Source organism: Tachyglossus aculeatus, chromosome 18, assembly GCF_015852505.1.
Source record: "Tachyglossus aculeatus isolate mTacAcu1 chromosome 18, mTacAcu1.pri, whole genome shotgun sequence".
Taxonomy (NCBI): domain Eukaryota; kingdom Metazoa; phylum Chordata; class Mammalia; order Monotremata; family Tachyglossidae; genus Tachyglossus; species Tachyglossus aculeatus.
The window spans coordinates 8,368,753-8,392,183 of record NC_052083.1 but is presented as its reverse complement, the minus strand read 5'-3'; the positions used below and the strand labels follow the sequence as shown (position 1 = coordinate 8,392,183).

Here is a 23,431-nt window from a genome sequence, read left to right as displayed (position 1 = left end):
ACAAATAAAATAGATCGATAAATGGAGTAATAAACACGTACAACTGTGGGGAGGGGAAGGAGGTAAGGCGGGGGGATGAGGAGGGGGAGAGGACAATTGGAGGAGGCTCATTCAATTCATTCATTCATTCAATCGTATTTATTGAGACTTTCTTTTAGACTGTGAGCCCACTGCTGGGTAGGGACTGCCTCTATATGTTGCCACCTTGTACTTCCCAAGCGCTTAGTACAGTGCTCTGAACGCAGTAAGCGCTCAATAAATACGATTGATTGACTGATTGATTGATTGAGCACTTACTGTGTTCAGGGCACTGTACTAAGCGCTTGAGAGAGTACGGTATAGTTGACAGGCGCAATTCCTGCCTCCCTCAAGCACTATTTCAACCGCTCAACTCTGCCCACACCCTACATTAAAACAAAAAACAACCTAACGACGGTGAAAGCCAATGGAAACAACTCAGAGTCACCGTCCGCGAGCGTCACATGCCGCCTCGAAATTAAAGCTCTGAGAGAACAGCAGCGTGGCTCAGTGGAAAGAGCCCGGGCTTTGGAGTCAGAGGTCATGGGTTCTAATCCCGGCTCCGCCACTTAGCTGTGTGACTTTGGGACAGTCACTTCATTCATTCATTCATTCAATTGTATTTATCGAGTGCAGAACACTGTACTAAGCGCTTGGGAAGTACAAGTCGGCAACATATAGGGACGGTCCCTACCCGACAACAGGCTCACAGTCTAGAAGGGGGAGACAGATGAGAAAACGAATCACGCAGACAGGTGACAAAACATGTATTCATTCATTCAATCGTACTTATTGAGCGCTTACTGTGGGCAGAGCACTGTACTAAGCGCTTGGGAAGTCCAAGTCGGCAACATATAGAGACGGTCCCTACCCGACAATGGGCTCACAGTCTAGAAGGGGGAGACAGCTGACAAAACGAATCATGCAGACAGGTGACAAAACATGTATTCATTCATTCAATCGTATTTATTGAGCGCTCACTGTGTGCCGAGCACTGTACCAAGCGCTTGGGAAGTACTAGTCGGCAACATATAGAGACGGTCCCCACTTAACTTCTCTGGGCCTCAGCTCCCTCATCTGGAAAATGGGGGTGAAGACTGGGAGCCCCCCGTGGGACAACCTGATCACCTTGTAACCTCCCCAGCGCTTAGAACAGTGCTTTTAGTAAGCGCTTAACAAACACCATCATCATCATTATTCTTATAGACGCTCTAAATTCCCTACTGCACTTTTCAGAGCAATGGGGCCACAGCTGAATAACAAGTCAGAAGCAAGAGTTAACTACTCACCGGAGGCAAGGAGCACAGGGGGCTGTAGAAACCTCCTTTTATAGCTCTGAATCCCAGCCACCATCTTCCAGGGAGGCTACTATGTAATTAAACTGCTCCAACTCCCCACGGATTTTCGACTTTTATTCCTGCCCGTTCCCACTAAAACCAGCTGGAAGCCCTAACCAGCACGTCCCTGCGACAAGCCAGATAAGGGCCCCGGGACAGCCCGATTGGCTGAATTAGAACAATCATCCGGGAAATTTCCTGAGCTAGGAAAATATTCATTTTTCCACCGGCAGCGGTTATCATCATCATCAATCGTATTTATTGAGCGCTTACTGTGTGCAGAGCACTGTACTAAGCGCTTGGGAAGTACAAATTGGCAACATATAGAGACAGTCCCTACCCAACAGTGGGCTCACAGTCTAAAAGCCCTTACTTTTATAAGTATAAGCTATAAGTTATAAGTATAAGTTATAAGATAAACTGATTTTTGTTACCTCCTAACAGAATAAAAAGGCTAGCCAACTATCCTCACATGCAACCATGAACCGGAAGCAGATTGAATTTGAAGACACAAATAACCCAAGTCCAACAAGACCCTTTCAATCAATCGATCAATCAATCGTATTTATTGAGCGCTTACTGTGTGCAGAGCACTGTACTAAGCGCTTGGGAAGTACAAGTTGGCAACATACTGATGGTATATACAGACTGTGAGCCCACTGTTGGGTAGGGACTGTCTCTATATGTTGCCAACTTGGATTTCCCAAGCGCTTAGTACAGTGCTCTGCACACAGTAAGCGCTCAATAAATACGATTGATTGATTGATTGATTGATGGTATTTGTTAAGCGCTTACTATGTGCCAAGCACTGTTCTAAGCGCTGGGGAGGTTACAGGGTGATCAGGTTGTCCCACGTGGGGCTCACAGGCTTCATCCCCATTTTACAGATGAGGTAAGCGAGGCACAGAGTGTGCCCAAAGTCACACAGCTGACAGTTTATTCGTTCAATCGTATTTATTGAGCGCTTACTGGGTGCAGAGCACTGTACGAAGCGCTTGGGAAGTCCAAGTTGGCAACATATAAATAAACATTTATTTATTTGACTTGTACATATCTATTCTATTTATTTTATTTTGTTAGTATGTTTGGTTTTGTTCTCTGTCTCCCCCTTTTAGACTGTGAGCCCGCTGTTGGGTAGGGACCGTCTCTATATGTTGCCAACTTGTACTTCCCAAGCGCTTAGTCCAGTGCTCTGCACAAAGTAAGCGCTCAATAAATATGATTGATTGATTGATATAGAGACGGTCCCTACCCGACAGCGGGCTCACAGTCTAGAAGGGGGAGACAGACAACAAAACAAAACATATTAACAAAATAAACTAAATAGAACAGTAAATATGTACACGTAATAAGACAGTTGGCAGAGGAATCGCATCGGACAGCAACAGGAAATTCAAACACTGCCCTTTCCGGTGCACTGGTGCGGCCCCGATAGCCACACAGCAATCGCTCAAAGGGACTGTTTTTTAAAGGATATGTTTAAAGGATATACATATATGCATATATGTTTGTACATATTTATTACTCCATTTATTTATTTTACTTGTACATATCTATTCTATTTATTTTACTGTGTTAGTACGTTTGGTTCTGTTCTCTGTTTCCCCCCTTTTAGACTGTGAGCCCACTGCTGGGTAGGGGACTGTCTCTATATGTTGCCAACTTGGACTTCCCAAGCGCTTAGTCCAGTGCTCTGCACACAGTAAGCGCTCAATAAATACGACTGATTGATTGATTGATTGATATAGAGACGGTCCCTACCCGACAGCGGGCTCACAGTCTAGAAGGGGGAGACGGATAACAAAACAAAACATATTAACAAAATAAACTAAATAGAATAGTAAATATGTACACGTAATAAGACAGTTGGCAGAGGAATCGCATCGGACAGCAACAGGAAATTCAAACACTGCCCTTTCCGGTGCACTGGTGCGGCCCCGATAGCCACACGGCAATCGCTCAAAGGGACTGTTTTTCAAAGGATATGTTTAAAGGATATACATATATGCATATATATTTGTACATATTTATTACTCTATTTATTTGACTTGTACATATCTATTCTATTTATTTTATTGTGTTAGTATGTTTGGTTCTGTTCTCTGTCTCCCCCTTTTCGACTGTGAGCCCACTGTTGGGTAGGGACCGTCTCTATATGTTGCCAACTTGTACTTCCCAAGCGCTTAGTCCAGTGCTCTGCACAAAGTAAGCGCTCAATAAATACGACTGATTGATTGATTGATTGATATAGAGACGGTCCCTACCCGACAGCGGGCTCACAGTCTAGAAGGGGGAGACGGATAACAAAACAAAACATATTAACAAAATAAACTAAATAGAATAGTAAATATGTACACGTAATAAGACAGTTGGCAGAGGAATCGCATCGGACAGCAACAGGAAATTCAAACACTGCCCTTTCCGGTGCACTGGTGCGGCCCCGATAGCCATACAGCAATCGCTCAAAGGGACTGTTTTTTAAAGGATATGTTTAAAGGATATACATATATGCATATATGTTTGTACATATTTATTACTCCATTTATGTATTTTACTTGTACATATCTATTCTATTTATTTTACTGTGTTAGTACGTTTGGTTCTGTTCTCTGTTTCCCCCTTTTAGACTGTGAGCCCACTGCTGGGTAGGGGACTGTCTCTATATGTTGCCAACTTGGACTTCCCAAGCGCTTAGTCCAGTGCTCTGCACACAGTAAGTGCTCAATAAATACGACTGATTGATTGATTGATTGATATAGAGACGGTCCCTACCCGACAGCGGGCTCACAGTCTAGAAGGGGGAGACAGACAACAAAACAAAACATATTAACAAAATAAACTAAATAGAACAGTAAATATGTACACGTAATAAGACAGTTGGCAGAGGAATCGCATCGGACAGCAATAGGAAATTCAAACGCTGCCCTTTCCGGTGCACTGGTGCGGCCCCGATAGCCACACGGCAATCGCTCAAAGGGACTGTTTTTTAAAGGATATGTTTAAAGGATATACATATATGCATATATGTTTGTACATATTTATTACTCCATTTATTTATTTTACTTGTACATATCTATTCTATTTATTTTACTGTGTTAGTACGTTTGGTTCTGTTCTCTGTTTCCCCCCTTTTAGACTGTGAGCCCACTGCTGGGTAGGGGACTGTCTCTATATGTTGCCAACTTGGACTTCCCAAGCGCTTAGTCCAGTGCTCTGCACACAGTAAGCGCTCAATAAATACGACTGATTGATTGATTGATTGATATAGAGACGGTCCCTACCCGACAGCGGGCTCACAGTCTAGAAGGGGGAGACGGATAACAAAACAAAACATATTAACAAAATAAACTAAATAGAATAGTAAATATGTACACGTAATAAGACAGTTGGCAGAGGAATCGCATCAGACAGCAACATGAAATTCAAACACTGCCCTTTCCGGTGCACTGGTGCGGCCCCGATAGCCACACGGCAATCGCTCAAAGGGACTGTTTTTTAAAGGATATGTTTAAAGGATATACATATATGTATATATGCTTGTACATATTTATTACTCCATTTATTTGACTTGTACATATCTATTCTATTTATTTTACTGTGTTAGTACGTTTGGTTCTGTTCTCTGTCTCCCCCTTTTAGACTGTGAACCCACTGTTGGGTCGGGACTGTCTCTATATGTTGCCAACTTGCACTTCCCAAGCGCTTAGTACAGTGCTCTGCACACAGTAAGCGCTCAATAAATACGATTGATTGATTAAAGGACCTACAGCAAAACCGCTCAAAGAGACTTTTTTTTTAAAGGATCGACGGCAAAACCGAGCCCCTGTCCGTCTGCTACGTTTCGCGGGGAATTTTTCAGCCACAGAGATATTTGTTCGCGAAGAAATGAAAACATAAGGCTGCATTCGACCGCCTCGTCCCAGACGTTTTCGGTTTGGATTCCCCCTTCCCGTTTACCTGGTGCTCGACGCGGAACTCCTCGGGTCCTGCCCCTCAGCATTATGACTCCTGCAATCGTAATCCTGTGTTTGGGACATTGCAGTGTGTTGCCGCCGAAGTGAACGGGACGTTACGGACTCATCCTCAGGACTCCATCAGATGGGCAGGCGATGGGCTGCGAGAGAGAGGGAAAAAAAATCCTTCCGTTAAACACACGGGCGGCTGAACGTTTAGTAAACAAGCTGTAAAAATAATCCAGAAAAATAAATACGATTGAATGAATGAATACGTGTTTTGTCACCTGTCTGCATGATTCGTTTTGTCGTCTGTCTCCCCCTTCTACACTGTGAGCCCGTTGTCGGGTAGGGACCGTCTCTATATGTTGCCGACTTGGACTTCTCAAGCGCTTAGTACAGTGCTCTGCACACAGTAAGCGCTCAATAAATACGATTGAATGAATTAGCGGTACACTTTCTGCTCAGTCGGCCTTCAGCGGCTAATTATCACCCAGGTGAACCTGCCTGGAAAGTCAGGAAGGACTTTTCATTCATTCACTCATTCATTCAATCGTATTTATTGAGCGCTTACTGTGTGCAGAGCACTGTACTAAGCGCTTGGGAAGTCCAAGGCGGCCATATATAGAGGCGGTCCCTACCCAACAATCAATCAATCGTATTTATTGAGCGCTTACTGTGTGCAGAGCACTGTACTAAGCGCTTGGGAAGTCCAAGTCAGCAACATCTAGAGACGGTCCCGACCCGACAGCGGGCTCACAGTCTAGAAGGGGGGAGACAGACAGCAAAACAAAACATATTCACAAAATAAAATAAATAGAATAAATATGTACAATTTTGATTTTACTAAATTAACTTTTATTTTAAATCTTTAAATTTTATGTTAAATTTTTAGATTTTATTTTAAATTTTTTAATTTTATGTTAAATTTTTAGACTTTATTTTAAATTTTTAGGTTTTATTTTAAATTTTTAAATTTAACGTTAAATTTTTAAATTTCATGTTAAATTTTAAAATTTAATTTTACTCCCAGGAAAAAAAAATGGCCTCCCCATCACTCTGAATCTCTCCATAGCCCATGGGAAAATTCGCTCGGGTGGAAACTGCAAAATAGCATCCTGACCAGATGGTCGCAAATTTACCATTGATGGTTTCAGTGGCATCTTGGCATCTAGAATTAACTGCTCAAACTCTAAACCTATTGACAGCCGGCTAGGGGAGCTTTTGGAGCGTATGAAATGGCTCTCAATTATTCAGTAAGGTGGGAGCCCCTGTCTATCAACTAAAATTACAGTAACTTGAGCCCTGAGGCCAATCAGTTATGTTATCAATCTAGTTTACGTGTTTGCTGATAACGGTGACTTTTATTATGATTATATTAAAGGCCTTGAGTTCGGCCCAGGCCCACCTGCTTAGCCTGTATCTACCCAAGCGCTTAGTACGGTCCACGGCACATAATATGTTCTATACTCTATTTATTCTACTTGTACATAATTTACTATCCTATTTATTTTGTTAAAGATGCGCGCTTAGCTTTAATTCTATTTGCTCTGACGACTTGACACCTGTCCACGTGTTTTGTTGTCTGTCTCCCCCTTCTATCAATCAATCGTTATGTTTTAGGAACATAAACTGTGAGCCCGCTGTTGGGTGGGGACTGTCTCTATATGTTGCCAACTTGTACTTCCCAAGCGCTCAGTACAGTGCTCTGCACACAGTAAGCGCTCGATAAATACGATTGAATGAATGAATGAATCAATCGTATTTATTGAGCGCTTACTGTGTGCGGAGCACTGTACCCAACAGTGTCCCTACCCAACAGTGGGCTCACAGTCTAAAAGGGGGAGACGGAGAACAAAACCAAACATACTAAAAAAAAAAATAATAAATAGAATAGATATGTACAAGTAAAATAAATAAATAAATAAATAGAGTAATAAATATGTACAAACATATATACGTATATACAGGTGCTGTGGGGAAGGGAAGGAGGTAAGATGGGGTAAGACTGGAAAGGAAGGAGGTAAGACTGTGAGCCCGTCGTGGGGTAGGGACCGTCCCTATACGTCGCCGACTTGTACTTCCCAAGCGCTTAGTACAGTGCTGTGCACACAGTAAGCGCTCAATAAATACGATTGAATGAATGAATGAATGAATGAATGAATATTAAAGGCCTTGCGTTCGGCCCAGGCCCACCTGATTAGCCTGTATCTACCCAAGCGCTTAGTACAGTGCAAGGCACATAGTATGCTCTATACTCTATTTATTCTACTTGTACATAATTTACTATTCTATTTATTTTGTTAATGATGCACACTTAGCTTTAATTCTATTTGTTCTGACGACTTGACACGTGTCCACGTGTTTTGTTTTGTTGTCTGTCTCCCCCTTCTAGACTGTGAGCCTGCTGTCGAATAGGGACCGTCTCTATATGTTGCCAACTTGGACTTCCCAAGCGCTTAGTACAGTGGTCTGCACACAGTAAGCGCTCAATAAATATGACGGAATGAATGTTCTTAACAAATGACATTAAAAAAAAAAAAAGATAGCAGCAGATCCCTTCAAAGGAAAATGTCCATCCTTCATCATCAATTGTATTTATTGAGCGCTTACTATGTGCAGAGCACTGTACTAAGCGCTTAACAACAGAACAATGTCTGTCCGGTCTCTTCACAACCAAGAGTTATCGGGGCATTCAGCAAAATTGGACTTTGTGACTGGTGCCTAGTATACTCATCCCCTTCTCCATCCCCCCCATCTTACCTCCTTCCCTTCCCCACAGCACCTGCATATATATATAGATGTTTGTACATATTTATTACTCTATTTATTTATTTATTTTACTTGTACATATCTATTCTATTTATTTTATTTTGTTAATTTGTTTGGTTTTGTTCTCTGTCTCCTCCTTCTTCTAGTCTGTGAGCCCACAGTTGGGTAGGGACTGTCTCTATATGTTGCCAATGTGGATTTCCCAAGCGCTTAGTACAGTGCTGTGCACACAGTAAGCGCTCAATAAATACGATTGATTGATTGATTCTATCACCATCACTGGCAGGCAAACAGGCCCCAATATTTCCTCTCCCCATCCCCATCCCCCCTGCCCTACCTCCTTCCCCTCCCCACAGCACCTGTATCAATGTTCGTACAGATTTATTACTCTATTTTACTTGTACATATTTACTATTCTATTTATTTTGTTAATGATGTGCATCTAGCTTTATTTCTATTTACTGTGATGACGACACCTATGTGTTTTGTTTCGTTATCTGTCTCCCCCTTCTAGACTGTGAGCCCGCTGTCGAATAGGGACCGTCTCTATATGTTGCCAACTTGGACTTCCCAGGCGCCTAGTACAGTGCTCTGCACACAGTAAGCGCTCAATAAATACGATTGATTGATTGATTGATTCTACCACCATTATTGGCAGGCAAACAGGCCCCAATATTTCCTCTCCTCCTCCCCATCCCCCCGTCCTACCTCCTTCCCCTCCCCACAGCACCTGTATCTATGTTTGTACAGATTTATTACTCTATTTTACTTGTACATATTTACCCTTCTATTTATTTTGTTAATGATGTGCATCTAGCTTTATTTCTATTTACTGTGATGACTTGACACCTGTCTATGTGTTTTGTTTTGTTGTCTGTCTCCCCCTTCTAGACTGTGAGCCCATTGTCAAATAGGGATCGTCTCTATATGTTGCCAACTTGGACTTCCCAAGCGCTTAGTACAGTGCTCCGCACACAGTAAGCGCTCAAAAAATACGATTGAATGAATGAATGAAAACAAACACACGAATGGGCCTGCTAAGGCGGCTTCCAAATTCAACAGGCTGGCTACCACGGAAGATTTGCACCCGTATATATGTATATATGTATGTACAGTGCTCGTACATTCATTCATTCATTCAATCGTATTTATTGAGCGCTTACTGTGTGCAGAGCACTGCACTAAGCGCTTGGGAAGTACAAATCGGCAAGAAAAGGCTGATGGATCGTTAGGATTCAGCGCTACGGATTTCCCGTCATCATCATCTTAACATCAGGTAGAGGTTTAGTGGTGTGCTGAACTAATGCTCTGATTTTAACAAGCGTTACATTTTAATTCCGTCGGTAAGCCACAAATAGAGATTTTAGCCTATTACAGAAGCCAGAAGTGGTTTAGCCAACGTGCATTATTTTATTTCTACCCAGAACGTTTCACTCACATATAATATACCTATATTATATGTATATATGTGATTATTATATAATTAATATATGTGATATGTGATTAATATATGTGATTATGTATATATGTGATTATTATGTTATACAATATATAACATATATTAGAGAAGCAGCGTGGCTCAGCGGAAAGAGCCTGGGCTTTGGAGTCAGAGGTCGTGGGTTCGAATCCCGGCTCCACCGCCAGTCTGCTGTGTGACCTTGGGCAAGTCCCTTAACTTCTCTGAGCCTCAGTTCCCTCATCTGTAAAAACGGGGATTAAGACTGTGAGCCCCATGTGGGACAACTTGATCACACTGTATCCCCCCCCCCAGCGCTTAGAACAGTGCTTTGCACATAGTAAGCGCTTAACAAATGCCATCATCATTATTATTATTATTATATACCGATTATCTCAAGTACCCCCAACCTCAAGGCAGACACACCTACGGTAAAAAACCAGAGAAACGAAATAATTAAATAATTCAAATAATATTCAATTAAATAATTAATTTTAAGTAAATTAAAATAATTAAAATAATGTTAAATTGAATAATTAATTTTAATTAAATCCAAATAATTAAATAATTACAAAGCTCTCCTCGGCCATGCTCTGTGTCCCTATCAACAAGGGAAGGGCCTGTCTAAACAGATGAGCTCGGGAAGGCCTAGTTTTGTTGGCTCGGGCCAGGAAATGAACTCCACATAAAAGAGAAAGTCAAATTGCTGGCTCCCTTCCTTGTCCGGCAGTCGCTCCGCACTAGGGCTCGTGGACGCAAATACACACCCAGAGACACACACACAAACTTGCTCGTCTTCCAAAAATACCAAGAGAAAAACAGTAGTGGTTTGGGTGATTTAGCAGGGCTCACAGTCTTAATCCCCATTTTACAAGATGAGGAAACTGAGGCCCAGAGAAGGGAAGTGACTTGCTCAAAGTCACCCAGCTGACAGGTGGCGGAGCAGGGATTCGAACCCATGACCTCTGACTCCCAAGCCCGGGATCTTGTTTGTACATATTTATTACTCTATTTATTTATTTATTTTACTTGTACATATCTATTCTATTTATTTTATTTTGTTAGTGTGTTTGGTTTTGTTCTCTGTCTCCCCCTTTTAGACTGTGAACCCACTGTTGGGTAGGGACTGTCTCTATATGTTACCAATTTGTACTTCCCAAGCGCTTAGTACAGTGCTCTCCACATAGTAAGCACTCAATAAATACGATTGATGATGATGATGACCTTTCCACTGAGCCACGCTGCTTCTCAAGCCCATTGTGGGCAGGGATTGTCTCTGTTGCTGAATTTTACTTTCCAAGCGCTTAGTACAGTGCTCTGCACACAGTAGGAGCTCAATAAATGTGACTGAATGAATGACTACGGAGGGAGGGTCCAGGGCTCCCACCATCAGGTAGTCCAGTTGGGAATTATTGCTCAGGAACCCAGGGAGATCTGCTCGGAGCGGAAGGTGGGTATTTATTACTCTATTCATTTATTTTATTTGTACCTACTTATTCTTTTTATTTTATTTGGTTAATATGTTTGGTTTTCTTGTCTGTCTCCCCCTTCTAGACTGTGAGCCCACTGTTGGGTAGGGACCGTCTCTATATGTTGCCAACTTGGACTTCCCAAGTGCTTAGTCCAGTGCTCTGCACACAGTAAGCGCTCAATAAATACAACTGATTGATTGATCTATTCTATTTATTTTATTTTGTTAATATGTTTGGTTTTGTTCTCTGTCTCCCCCTTCTAGACTATGAGCCCGCTGTTGGGTAGGGACCATCTCTATATGTTGCCAACTTGGACTTCCCAAGCGCTTAGTCCAGTGCTCTGCACACAGGAAGCGCTCAATAAATACGATTGAATGAATGAATGAATGAATGAATGAATTCACTTCAGTTGGCCTGCTCTATCCTTCCAACATTCTGAGTTTATAAAGAGCTTTTTGGGCGGAATGAGATGATGATAAATAGAGGAGCGTTTCTACCGACGGCAAGGAGTTCCCACTGTTGGGTAGGGACTGTCTCTATATGTTGCCAACTTGTACTTCCCAAGCGCTTAGTACAGTGCTTTGCACACAGTAACTGCTCAATAAATACCATTGATTGATTGATTGATCGATCAGGTGAGTCACGCCTTGGAGCAAGTTCTATCCATCACAAGAGCAGCAATCAGGCAGTGGGACCACAGCCTTTTAATTTTTTAATTCATTCATTCATTCCTTCAATCGTATTTATTGAGTGCTTACTGTGTGCAGAGCACTGGACTAAGCACTTGGGAAGTCCAAGTTGGCAACATATAGAGACAGTCCCTACCCAACAGTGGGCTCACAGTCTAGAAGGGGGAGACAGACAACAAAACAAAACATAGTAACAAAATAAAATAAATAGAATAAATGGGTACAAATAAAATAAAGTAATAAAACAGGGTGGTTCAATTCATTTTGCCCATTAGCGTCTTGAAATCTTTTGAGAAGCAGCGTGGCTCAGTGGAAAGAGCCCGGGCTTTGGAGTCAGAGGTGATGGGTTCAAATCCCGGCTCCGCCAACTGTCAGCTGGGTGGCTTTGGGCAAGTCACTTCACTTCTCTGGGCCTCAGTGACCTCATCTGTAAAATGGGGGATTAAGACTGTGAGCCCCGAGGGACAACCTGATCACCTTGTAACCTCCCCAGTGCTTAGAACAGCGCTCTGCATGGAGTAAGCGCTTAATAAATGCCATTATTACTATGATTTTGCCCTGAAAAGCACAGATTTCGCTTGAATCCATCCGCAGATTTCAAGGTGGAAGGGCTTTCTAATCCAATTCCCTCCCACCTGCGCGCTCCACCTTCACAAAACAACTCCGTTTCCTCCCCACCTCACTTCATTCTCTTCCGACTTTTCCCCCCACACATCATTAGGCGCCCACTCGCCTGCCGGGAAAAGTGCGTTTTATTTAACTCCCTAACCACTGTGTTTCCTGGCGGGATACTGTGTTTTTCCGCGGAAGCACTTAATAAAAATGTGTTCACCGAACAGCATCAGCCCCCTTCATCCGTGGTCTTTATTGAGTGCTTCTTGTGTGCGGGACACTGTGCTAAGCGCTCGGGAGAGTACAACACAGCAACACAACAGACACATTCCCTGCTTACGATGAGCCGGCCGTCTAGAGGAAAACACGAGAATCTTTCCCTAACGCTCTTCACAATGCCAATGCGCCTTTCGAATAATTACGCGGACGAGGATCCCTTTTTTCCTCATCTCTTTTATACCTGAAGAAACGGGCCTCCAGTTGCCCAACAACAGCCCGGGCTTTGGAGTCAGAGGTCACGGGTTCAAATCCCGGGTCCGCCACTTGTCAGCTGTGTGACTTTGAGCAAGTCACTTCACTTCTCTGTGCCTCAGTTATCCGTAAAATGGGGATGAAGACTGTGAGCCCCCCGTGGGACAACCTGATCACCCTGTAACCTCCCCAGCGCTTAGAACAGTGCTTTGCACATAGTAAGCACTTAAAAAATGCCATTATTATTATTATTGTTATTAATTCCACCTTTTAACTGTCTCCGGAATGATTTTATTTTACATCTGGTGAGGCTTCTGATATTATTTTTAAAAGAAAATGAGGTTCCTTGCTATGAATGCAAGAAGAGCAGAGAAGCAGCGTGGCTCAGTGGAAAGTGCCCGGGCTTTGGAGTCAGAGGTCATGGGTTCAAATCCCGGCTCCAGCAATTGTCAGCTGTGTGGCTTTGGGCAAGTCACTTCACTTCTCTGGGCCTCAGTGACCTCATCCGTAAAATGGGGATGAAGACTGTGAGCCCACCCCGTGGGACAACCTGATCACCCTGTAATCTCCCCAGCACTTAGAACAGTGCTTTGCACATAGTAAGCACTTAATAAATGCCATTATTATTAATTCCACCTTTTAACTGCTTCTGGAATGATTTCATTTTACATCTGGTGAGGCTTCTGATATTATTTTTAAAACAAAATGAGGTTCCTTGCTATGAATGCAAGAAGAGCAGAGAAGCAGCGTGGCTCAGTAGAAAGAGCCCGGGCTTTGGAGTCAGAGGTCATGGGTTCAAATCCCGGCTTCGCCACTTGTCAGCTGTGTGGCTTTGGGCAAGTCACTTCACTTCTCTGGGCCTCAGTGACCTCATCTGGAAAACGGGGATTAAGACTGTGAGCCCCATGTGGGACAACCTGATCACCTTGTATCTCCCCCCCAGCGCTTAGAACGATGCTTTGCACATGGTAAGCACTTAAACAAACTTGTACTTCCCAGGCGCTTAGTACAGTGCTCTGCACACAGTAAGCACTCAATAAATACGACTGAATGAATGAAACAAATACCATTATTATTATTATTAAAGATTGTCTCTACAGCTGAATTGTACTTTCCGAGTGCCTAGTCCAGTGCTCTGCACACAGTAAGTGCTCAATAAATGATTGAATGAATGAAACAAATACCATCATTATTATTATTATTATTATTAAAGATTGTCTCTACAGCTGAATTGTACTTTCCGAGAGCCTAGTACGGTGCTCTGCACACAGTAAGCACTCAATAAATACAATTGAATGAATGAAACAAATACCATCATTATTATTATTATTATTAAAGATTGCCTTTACAGCTGAATTGTACTTTCCGAGCGCTTAGTACGGTGCTCTGCACACAGTAAGTGCTCAGTAAATATGATTGAATGAATGAAACAAATACCATCATTATTATTATTATTAAAGATTGTCTCTACAGCTGAATTGTACTTTCGGAACGCCTAGTACAGTGCTCTGCACACAGTAAGCGCTCAATAAATACGATTGAATGAATGAAACAAATACCATCATTATTATTATTATTATTAAAGATTGCCTTTACAGCTGAACTGTACTTTCCAAGCACTCAGAACAGTGCGCTGCACACAGAAACCGCTTAAATACCATTGCTTGGGAACGTTATTATTTTGATTCACACTTTTATTTTACCATTTATCCCGAAAGTACACATCGACGATAAGGAAGTGTCCCTTCATTTTTCTTAATATACAAGACGAATCTGGATCTCCGGCCGTATTTTCAATTTATCACATTTGGAAAAAAAAAATGCGGTTGAACAGAGCTGTCCATTTAGATTGAGCACGAAGCGGCGTGGGAAATAAAAAAACCATTAATTTAGAGTACCTCTAGTCCTCTCTGGGAAACACAACGGTTTCATTTTCAATAACCTTGACAACGACATTGAAACAAGTCATGCCAGAGAGCAGATATGGATTCTGAATCGAACACGGAGCAGAAATGGCTAAAAGCAAATTTTTCGGTAATAAGCCGGCTTTCGGTCTATACGACTCTCAGGTTTACGAAACACAAGGCCGCATCCGCAAATCCATTTACTTTCCATGGAACCAAGGGGAAATTCTCCGGTCCGGCTTTCGGTCTAAATGACTCTCCGGTTTATGAAACACAAAACCGCATCCGCAAATCCATTTACTTCACACGGAACCAAGAGGAAATTCTCCGATCCGGCTTTCGGTCTATACGACTCTCCGGTTTATGAAACACAAAACCGCATCCGCAAATCCATTTACTTCGCACGGAACCAAGAGGAAATTCTCCGGTCCGGCTTTCGGTCTAAACGACTCTCGGGTTTATGAAACACAAGACCGCATCCGCAAATCCATTTATTTCTCACGGAACCAAGGGGAAATTCTCCAGTCCGGCATTTGGGTGTTTTCCCTTTCAAACCTGAGGTTAAATTTAATACTCAAAAGCTGTCAAATATTCAGCAGGCCGGCCAATAACAATTCCCCCCATAACGCCATACATTTCCAATCAGACCTGCCTTGTTCGTAATAATTATTGGCAGTTTGTTAAGCGCTTACTACGTGCCAGGCACTGTTCTAAGCGCTGGGGTAGATACAAAGTGATCGGGTTGTCCCACATGCGGCTCACCGTCTTCATCCCCATTTTCCAGATGAGGTCACTGAGGCCCAGAGAAGTGAAGTGACTTACCCAAGGTCACACAGCGGACAAGTGGTGGAGCCGGGATTAGAACCCATGACCTTCTGACTCCTAGGTTCGGGCTCTATCCACTAGGCCATACCGCTTCCCACGTCCTAGTTTTCCGCTGTATCTTGTAGCAGATATTCTGCTCGGACAACTGAAAACCCACTAATATACAAAGCACCCATTTGACGGCATTAGAGTCAATACAACCCTGCCAGTGGGATTCAAGCTCTAATTGGGATTTTGTTTTGTTTTGTTATTTCTCAGTTAATCAATATTTTACAAGTTTTCCCGGAGGGCTAAAAGCTTCATAAAAATGTCTATTTTGTATTCTAGATCCTTGATTTTCCCCCTCTTTCCTCTCCCCCTCCTCCCCTCCACCTTACCTCCTTCTCCTCCCCACAGCACCTGTATATATGTATATATGTTTGTTCATATTTACTGCTCTGTTTATTTATTTTATTTGTACATATTTATTCTATTTATTTTATTTCATCAATATGTTTTGTTTTGTTCTCCGTCTCCCCCTTCTAGACTGTGAGCCCGCCGTTGGGTAGGGACCGTCTCTCTATGTTGCCAACTTGGACTTCCCAAGCACTTAGTCCAGTGCTCCGCACACAGTAAGCGCTCAATAAATACCATTGAATGAATGAATGAATGAATAATACGCTAAAACAGTGCACTGGGCACGCCACCCTGCATGTTCCTTCATTCATTCATTCATTCAATCGTATTGACTGAGCGCTTACTGTGTGCGGAGCACTGGATTAAGCGCTTGGGAAGTCCAAGTTGGCAACATATAGAGGCGGTCCCTACCCAACAGCGGGCTCACAGTCTGGAATGGGACTCCAAAAAGCTGGAGGGAAGGACAAAAATGATTTCCAGAGTACGGAAGGAAGGAGTGACGTCCTCAGGATCCTTGACCTGTAATGAGACTGATAACAAATGGGGTCACCAAAGTGATTCACGCGCTGCCAATTTCGGGGGGCCGCGAGTAGCTCCCGCAACGTTTTAATATGGCAAATTCCCCGACTAGAAAACCACAACTAGGACACGTACTTTTTTATATGTATCAGCACGGGGCTGGACCACTGAAGAAGCAACTGGTCCAGAAATATATTCACAGGGGTTATCCATTCCTAAATTGGCCAGAAGAATGCTCAGCACTGATTCCACGAGCAAAAGGGAAAACGTGTGTGGATTTCCACTTAAAGGACCAACCTGCATTTTGCTAATAAAAAACGATGGCATTTATTAAGCACTTACTATGTGTAAAGCACTGTACTAAGTGCTGGGGAGGTTACAAGGTGATCAGGTTGTCCCATGAGGGGGCTCACAGTCTTAATCCCCATTTTACAGATGAGGTAACTGAGGCCCAGAGAAGTGAAGTGACTTGCCCAAAGCCACCCAGCTGACACCTGGTGGAGCCGGGATTTGAACCCATGACCTCTGACTCCAAAGCCCAAGCTCTATTTATTATTTATTTATTTTACTTGTACATATGCAGTCTCTTTTATTTTGTTAGTATGTTTGGTTTTGTTCTCTGTCTCCCCCTTCTAGACTGTGAGCCCACTGTTGGGTAGGGACTGTCTCCCTATGTTACCAACTTGGACTTCCCAAGTGCTTAGTACAGTGCTCTGCACACAGTAAGTGCTCAATAAATAATAATAATAATAATAATAATGGCATTTATTAAGCGCTTACTGTGTGCAAAGCACTGTTCTAAGCGCTGGAAATGTTACAAGGTGATCAGGTTGTCCCACGGGGGGCTCACAGTCTTAATCCCCATTTTACAGATGAGGGAACTGAGGCCCAGAGAAGTTAAGTAACTTGCCCAAAGTCACACAGCTGACAACTGGCGGAGCCGGGATTTGAACCCATGACCTCTGACTCCAAAGCCCAGGCTCTTTCCACTGCGCCACGCTGCTTCCCTGATTGATTGATTGGTTGATTTCCACCGCGCCACGCTAATGTGTTCCAACCAAATATAAGAGCTCATTCTATGTTCCTGATGTTCAACTGTGGGCCCCAAAACTATTAAAATTGGAAGCGTGCCGGTAAAAAATATTCTATAGCCTGTAATCTCGCTGTGGGAGAGGAACGTGTCTACCAACAGTGTTATATTGCACTCTTCCAAGTGCCTAGTAAGCACATAGTAAGTGCTCAGTAAACACAACTGAATGATCTTTATTATTTAAAATGGAGAAAACAGTGGCTTTGTTTCGTTTTCAAAAAATATACATACCCATAGAGATACAGCCTTACTGCGTGTTTGGAAATGTACGCCCATTTGCTTCCCCCATTACATTGAAAGCTCCTTTGGGGAAGGGACCACGTCTTATATCTGTTGTTTATTTCCAGGATATTAGCACACTCAATCTTTCTTGCCTTTGAACCAACAACATTTAAGCCCTAATTACTGTGGCTGCAGTACGTGCTCCCTGAGCAAATTCAGAATAAAAGAAAAATCAATCGCTCCTTATAAATTATGATCCCATTTCACCGCACTGGAGCTGCTGACAGGACAGAATGTGTCTGGGTCTATTCAAACCAAATGTTTCCCAAATCTTGCACTGATGTTTGCTTTTACATTTGAGTGATTTGAACGGAATTTTAAGTCGGCAAATATTTCAGGTACATGACTTATTTTCCTGAAGGCTGAAAGGAAATCTCCCTCTTGGTTGAGTGTATGTCTTATTTAGCTTTTCCACACACTCATCTTTGGTATTTCCCCTGTGCTGTGACTTTTCGGGTTTCTAATCAATCAATGGTATTGCCTGAGCGCTTACTAGGTGCAGAGCACTGTGCTAAGCGCTCGGGAGAGAGAATTGGCGGACACGTTCCCTGCCCATAATGAGGTTCTAAGCAGCTATTATTGAGGGAGGCAACCATAAAATCTGTCCGGTAATATCTGGCAAAACTGAATAATAAGGGTTTTCCACAGACCTCAATGAATTTTCCATTGATCCCTCTATTCCCTCTATACTGTACGTTTACTGTGAGCAGATATAATTGTTATATTATAACAATAATTATATTAATTATAACCACTGTAATTATATAATTATACTATATTATTATATATTATATTAATTATATATAATGATTATATTAATTATAATTATTGTAGTTATATATTATATAATTATAATAATTATATTATCATTATTGTTATAGTGTACTCTCCCAAGTGCTTAGTACAGTGCTCTGCACTAAGCACTCAATACAGACGACTGATTATTGATTTTCACTGTCCTTAACGGTGGTGATTTTCTGGGCTTACAAGGAATGGAGCAAACCCCCAAATTCTAAAACTCCCCATCTACGAACCTCTTCCTTCAAAGCAAACTCTTTAAACAGCGTTAAAATCCCCAAATTATTCCTGCTTGCCAATGAGTGGCAGTGGGGACGGCACCACTCTATGCCCGCTTGAAGGTTTCACTGGTGAAATTAGCAAGATGTGACTGAATAATAAGAATAATAAGAATAATAATTACGGCATCTGTTAAGCGCTTCCTATGTGCCGAGCACTGTTCTAAGCGCGGGGGTAGATACAGGGTAATCAGGTTGTCCCACGAGGGTCTAACAGTCTCAATCCCCATTTTACAGATGAGGTAACTGAGGCGCAGAGAAGTTAAGTGGCTTGCCCAAGGGCACACAGCTGGTAAGTGGACAGGAGGATCCCAGCTGGATATTCATTCATTCAATCGTATTTATTGAGCGCGTAATGTGTGCAGAGCACTGTACTAAGCGCTTGGGAAGTCCAAGTTGGCAACATATAGAGACGGTTCCTACCCAACAGCGGGCTCGCAGTCAAGAAGGGGGAGACAGACAACAAAACAAAACATATTAACAAAATAAAATAAATAGAATAGTAAATATGTACAAGTAAAATAGAGTAATAAATCTTACTCTTTCCAATCAGACCTGCCAAGCACTGCCTTGTTAGTAATAATTATGGTAGTTGTTAAGCGCTTACTATGTGCCAGGCACTGTTCTAAGCGCTGGGGTAGATACAAGGTGATCAGGTTGTCCCACGTGGGGCTCACGGTCTTCATCCCCATTTTCCAGATGAGGTCACTGAGGCCCAGAGAAGTGAAGTGACTTTGCTTTGCACACAGTAAGCGCTTCATAAATGCCATCATTATTATTCTTATTCTCTGTGCCTCAGTGACCTCATCTGGAAAATGGGGATGAAGACTGTGAGCCCCCTGTGGGCCAACCCGATCACCTTGTAACCTCCCCAGCGCTTAGAACAGTGCTTGGCACACAGTAAGCGCTTAAGAAATGCCATCATTATTTAACACCATCAGGGCACACACTTCCCTAAGTGCAGCAGCAGCACCACTGGGGCTTCTCAAAATCTGACTAGGAAATGTCCTCAAAATCCCTTTGTAAGCTTTGGCCTGTGTTCATTCATTCATTCATTCAATCGTATTTATTGAGCGCTTACTGTGTGCAAAACACTGTACTAAGCGCTTGGGAAGTCCAAGATGGCAACATCTAGAGACGGTCCCTACCCAACAGCGGGCTCACAGTCGTTCAGAAACGAGGGCCTGCACCCTTTTTTTTCTCCCTCTCTCATTCATTCATTCAATCGTATTTATTGAGTGCTTACTGTGTGCAGGGCACTGGACTAAGCGCTTAGGGAAGCACAAGATGGCAACATCTAGAGACGGTTCCTACCCAACAGCGGGCTCACAGTCGTTCAGAAACGAGGGCCTGCACCCCTTTTTTTGGGAATGTGATAAACTAACATTTTAAGGCACACTAGGAAACGTACAGTCCGGGATTACAAAACACCCTTTCATCATCATCATCAATCGTATTTATTGAGCGCTTACTATGCGCAGAGCACTGTACTAAGCACTTGGGAAGTACAAATTGGCAACATATAGAGACAGTCCCTACCCAACAGTGGGCTCACAGTCTAAAATTTCATACCATGTTCACATTTTGCCGAAACCTGCCCCTCAAGTTGACTAACTGGAATTCTAAAATCAGAGCTAAATGTCCTGCCAAATATATAAAAGACATATTCCTTTACAGTCGGCACTTGTTTAGAGGCTGTGAGTTCAAGACTGTGAAGACTGAATGTCATTTGACTGAGGCTTCAGAATCTTTAGTCTGCAAGTGCAACTGCAAAAGTTACTTTGTGAACGACATCAGAGATTTTTTCCTGTAACTAAAATGCTGGTTATTATTTCCGACCTTAGCTTTGGGACTCTGAAGACTGAGCCCCCTCTTTCCTCTCCTTCCCCTCCCCACAGCACTTGTATATATATTCGTACAGATTTATTACTCTATTTTACTTGTACATATTTACTATTCTATTTATTTTGTTCATGATGTGCATAGAGCTATAATTCTATTTATTCTGACGGTCTTGACACCTGTCTACGTTTTGTTTCGTGAGCCCCCTTTTTCCTCTCCTCCTCCCCACCCCTCCGCCCCACCTCCTTCCCCTCCTCACAGCATTTGTATATATATTTGTACAGATTTATTACTCTATTTTACTTGTACGTATTTACTATTCTATTTATTATGTTAATGATGTGCACAGAGCTATAATTCTATTTATTCTGACGGTCTTGACACCTGTCTACATGTTTTGTTTCGTGAGCCCCCTCTTTCCTCTCCTTCCCCTCCCCACAGCACTTGTATATGTATTTGTACAGATTTATTACTCTATTTTACTTGTACGTATTAACTATTCTATTTATTTTGTTAATGATGTGCATAGAGCTATAATTCTATTTATTCTGACGGTTTTGACACCTGTCTACGTGTTTTGTTTCGTTGTCTGTCTCCCCCTCCTAGACTGTGAGCCCGTTGTTGGGTAGGGGCCGTCTCTATATGTTGCCGACTTGTACTTCCCAAGCGCTTAGTACAGTGCTCTGCACACAGTAAGCACTCAATAAATACAATTGACTGATTGATTGATTGATCAGAATAAATAGTTTGATGGATCCCAAATTGCAACTTAGTTTACGTAGAACTGGGATGATTTCCGCTAATCTAATAAGGTTTCCAGAATAATAGAACATTCCCATTCCTTCCTTCCCTCCAGGCTGTAAGTTCCTTGTGGGCAGGGAACGAGTCTACCAACTCTGTCGTGCTGTACTCTCCCAAGCACTCAGAACAGTGCCCTGAAAACACAAAGCGCTCAATACATAGGAAAGCTGGAGGCAGTGAAACTAAAGTTCCTAGGCCTCATTTCTCAAGCTTCATTCATTCATTCAATCATATTTATTGATGATGATGATGATGGCATTTGTTAAGTGCTTACTATGTGCAAAGCACTGTTCTAAGCGCTGAGGGAGGGATACAAGGTGATCAGGTTGTCCCACATGGGGCTCACAGTCTTAATCCCCATTTTACAGATGAGGTCACTGAGGCTCAGAGAAGTTAAGTGACTTGCCCAAGGTCACACAGCAGACGTGGTGGAGCCGGGATTCGAACCCATGACCTCTGACTCCAAAGCCCGTGCTCTTTCCAGTGAGCCACGCCCTTCCTGTGTGCAGAGCACTGTACTAAGCGCTTGGGAAGTCCAAGTCAGCAACATATAGAGACGGTCCCTGCCCAACAGCGGGCTCACAGTCTAGAATACTCCCCACATCGCTCAGTGGTACTGACTGAGTGCTTACTATGTGCAGAGCACCGACTATTAATTAACAGGAAATCTCATTTGCAGAAGCCAGATGATTAATCGTCCACCATTTTATTTTCATTCTAGAAAATTTCCAAAAAATAGCAAGTCACGGAATTTAAATGAGTGCGTGAGTAATATTTGGACAAGTAGTCCAAGCTTGTACTTCCCAAGCGCTTAGTACAGTGCTCTGCACACAGTAAGCGCTCAATAAATACGATTGATTGATCGATGACACATACTAAGGTCTCAATCAGAAGCATTTCGTAAAACGGCGACGAAGGAAACGTACTTCATTCACTGTGGTTCTTGTTCACGTGAAAGGTGGTACTCATTCATTCAATCGTATTTACTGAGTGCTTACTATGTGCAGAGCCTGTACTAAGCGCTTGGGAAGTACAAGTTGGCAGAAATTAAAAGTGATAGCCCTCCCGGCAATAAACTCAGTTACCACCCAAACGTATTAATACGAAACTTACGTACGTGCGCAATGTTAAAGCTATAACTGCTGAGGCGCAGGGCGTATTTAATATCTCCGTCTCTTCTAGACTGTGAGCCCGTTGTCGGGCAGGGACCGTCTCTATACGTTGCCGACCTGTACTTCTCAAGCGCTTAGTACAGTGCTCTGCACACAGGAAGCGCTCAATAAATACGACTGAATGACTGAACGAATGAACCACAGCAATGCAAATAATACATCTAGTCTGTACGCTCGTTGTGGGGCAGGGAATGTGTCCGTCGCTTGTCTGCTACGTGACCTTGGGCAAGTCGCTTCACTTCTTTGTGCCTCAGTCACCTCACCTGTAAAATGGGGATCGAGACTGGGAAAGGGACAGGGACTGTGTCCAACCCGAATGCTTCTATTCACCCCAGCGCTTAGCGCAGTGCCCGGCACACAGTAAGTTCATTCATTCTTTCATTCAATCGTATTTATTGAGCGCTTACTGTGTGCAGAGCACTGGACTAAGCGCTTGGGAAGTACAAGTTGGCAACATATAGAGACGGTCCCTACCAAAATACATCTATGCATTTAATGTAGTTGGTCCAAAAAAAAAAAAAAAAACCCTCCTTATTTTTCTAGCTGCCAAATCAATTCCCCCAGAGAGCCCTGAAGATGAAATAGGCCGCAGTCGGAATTTCAGATCCTTCAGAACAAGTAACTGTGTGATTCCAGTGAGCTTATTAGCCAAAGGCACAGCACTTCAAGCTCATAATCCAAACTGGATGAAGAACATAGCGAAGAAGAAAAAAAAATGCTATTTGATTGCCCGGGTGGGTTAAA

General features: G+C 42.8%; 1 protein-coding gene across 2 annotated transcripts in view; it reads right to left on the bottom strand.

The window, feature by feature from the left end:
• ARHGAP39 (Rho GTPase activating protein 39) overlaps positions 1–23,431 on the bottom strand; it is a 282,235-nt gene that overhangs the window by 205,023 nt on the left and 53,781 nt on the right. For both annotated transcript variants that reach the window (XM_038760044.1, XM_038760045.1), the window contains exon 2: positions 5,313–5,469. In XM_038760044.1, the coding sequence (XP_038615972.1) occupies positions 5,313–5,392 (80 nt within the window). In that variant the 5' untranslated portion in view covers positions 5,393–5,469. The remainder of the gene's footprint in view (positions 1–5,312; positions 5,470–23,431) is intronic.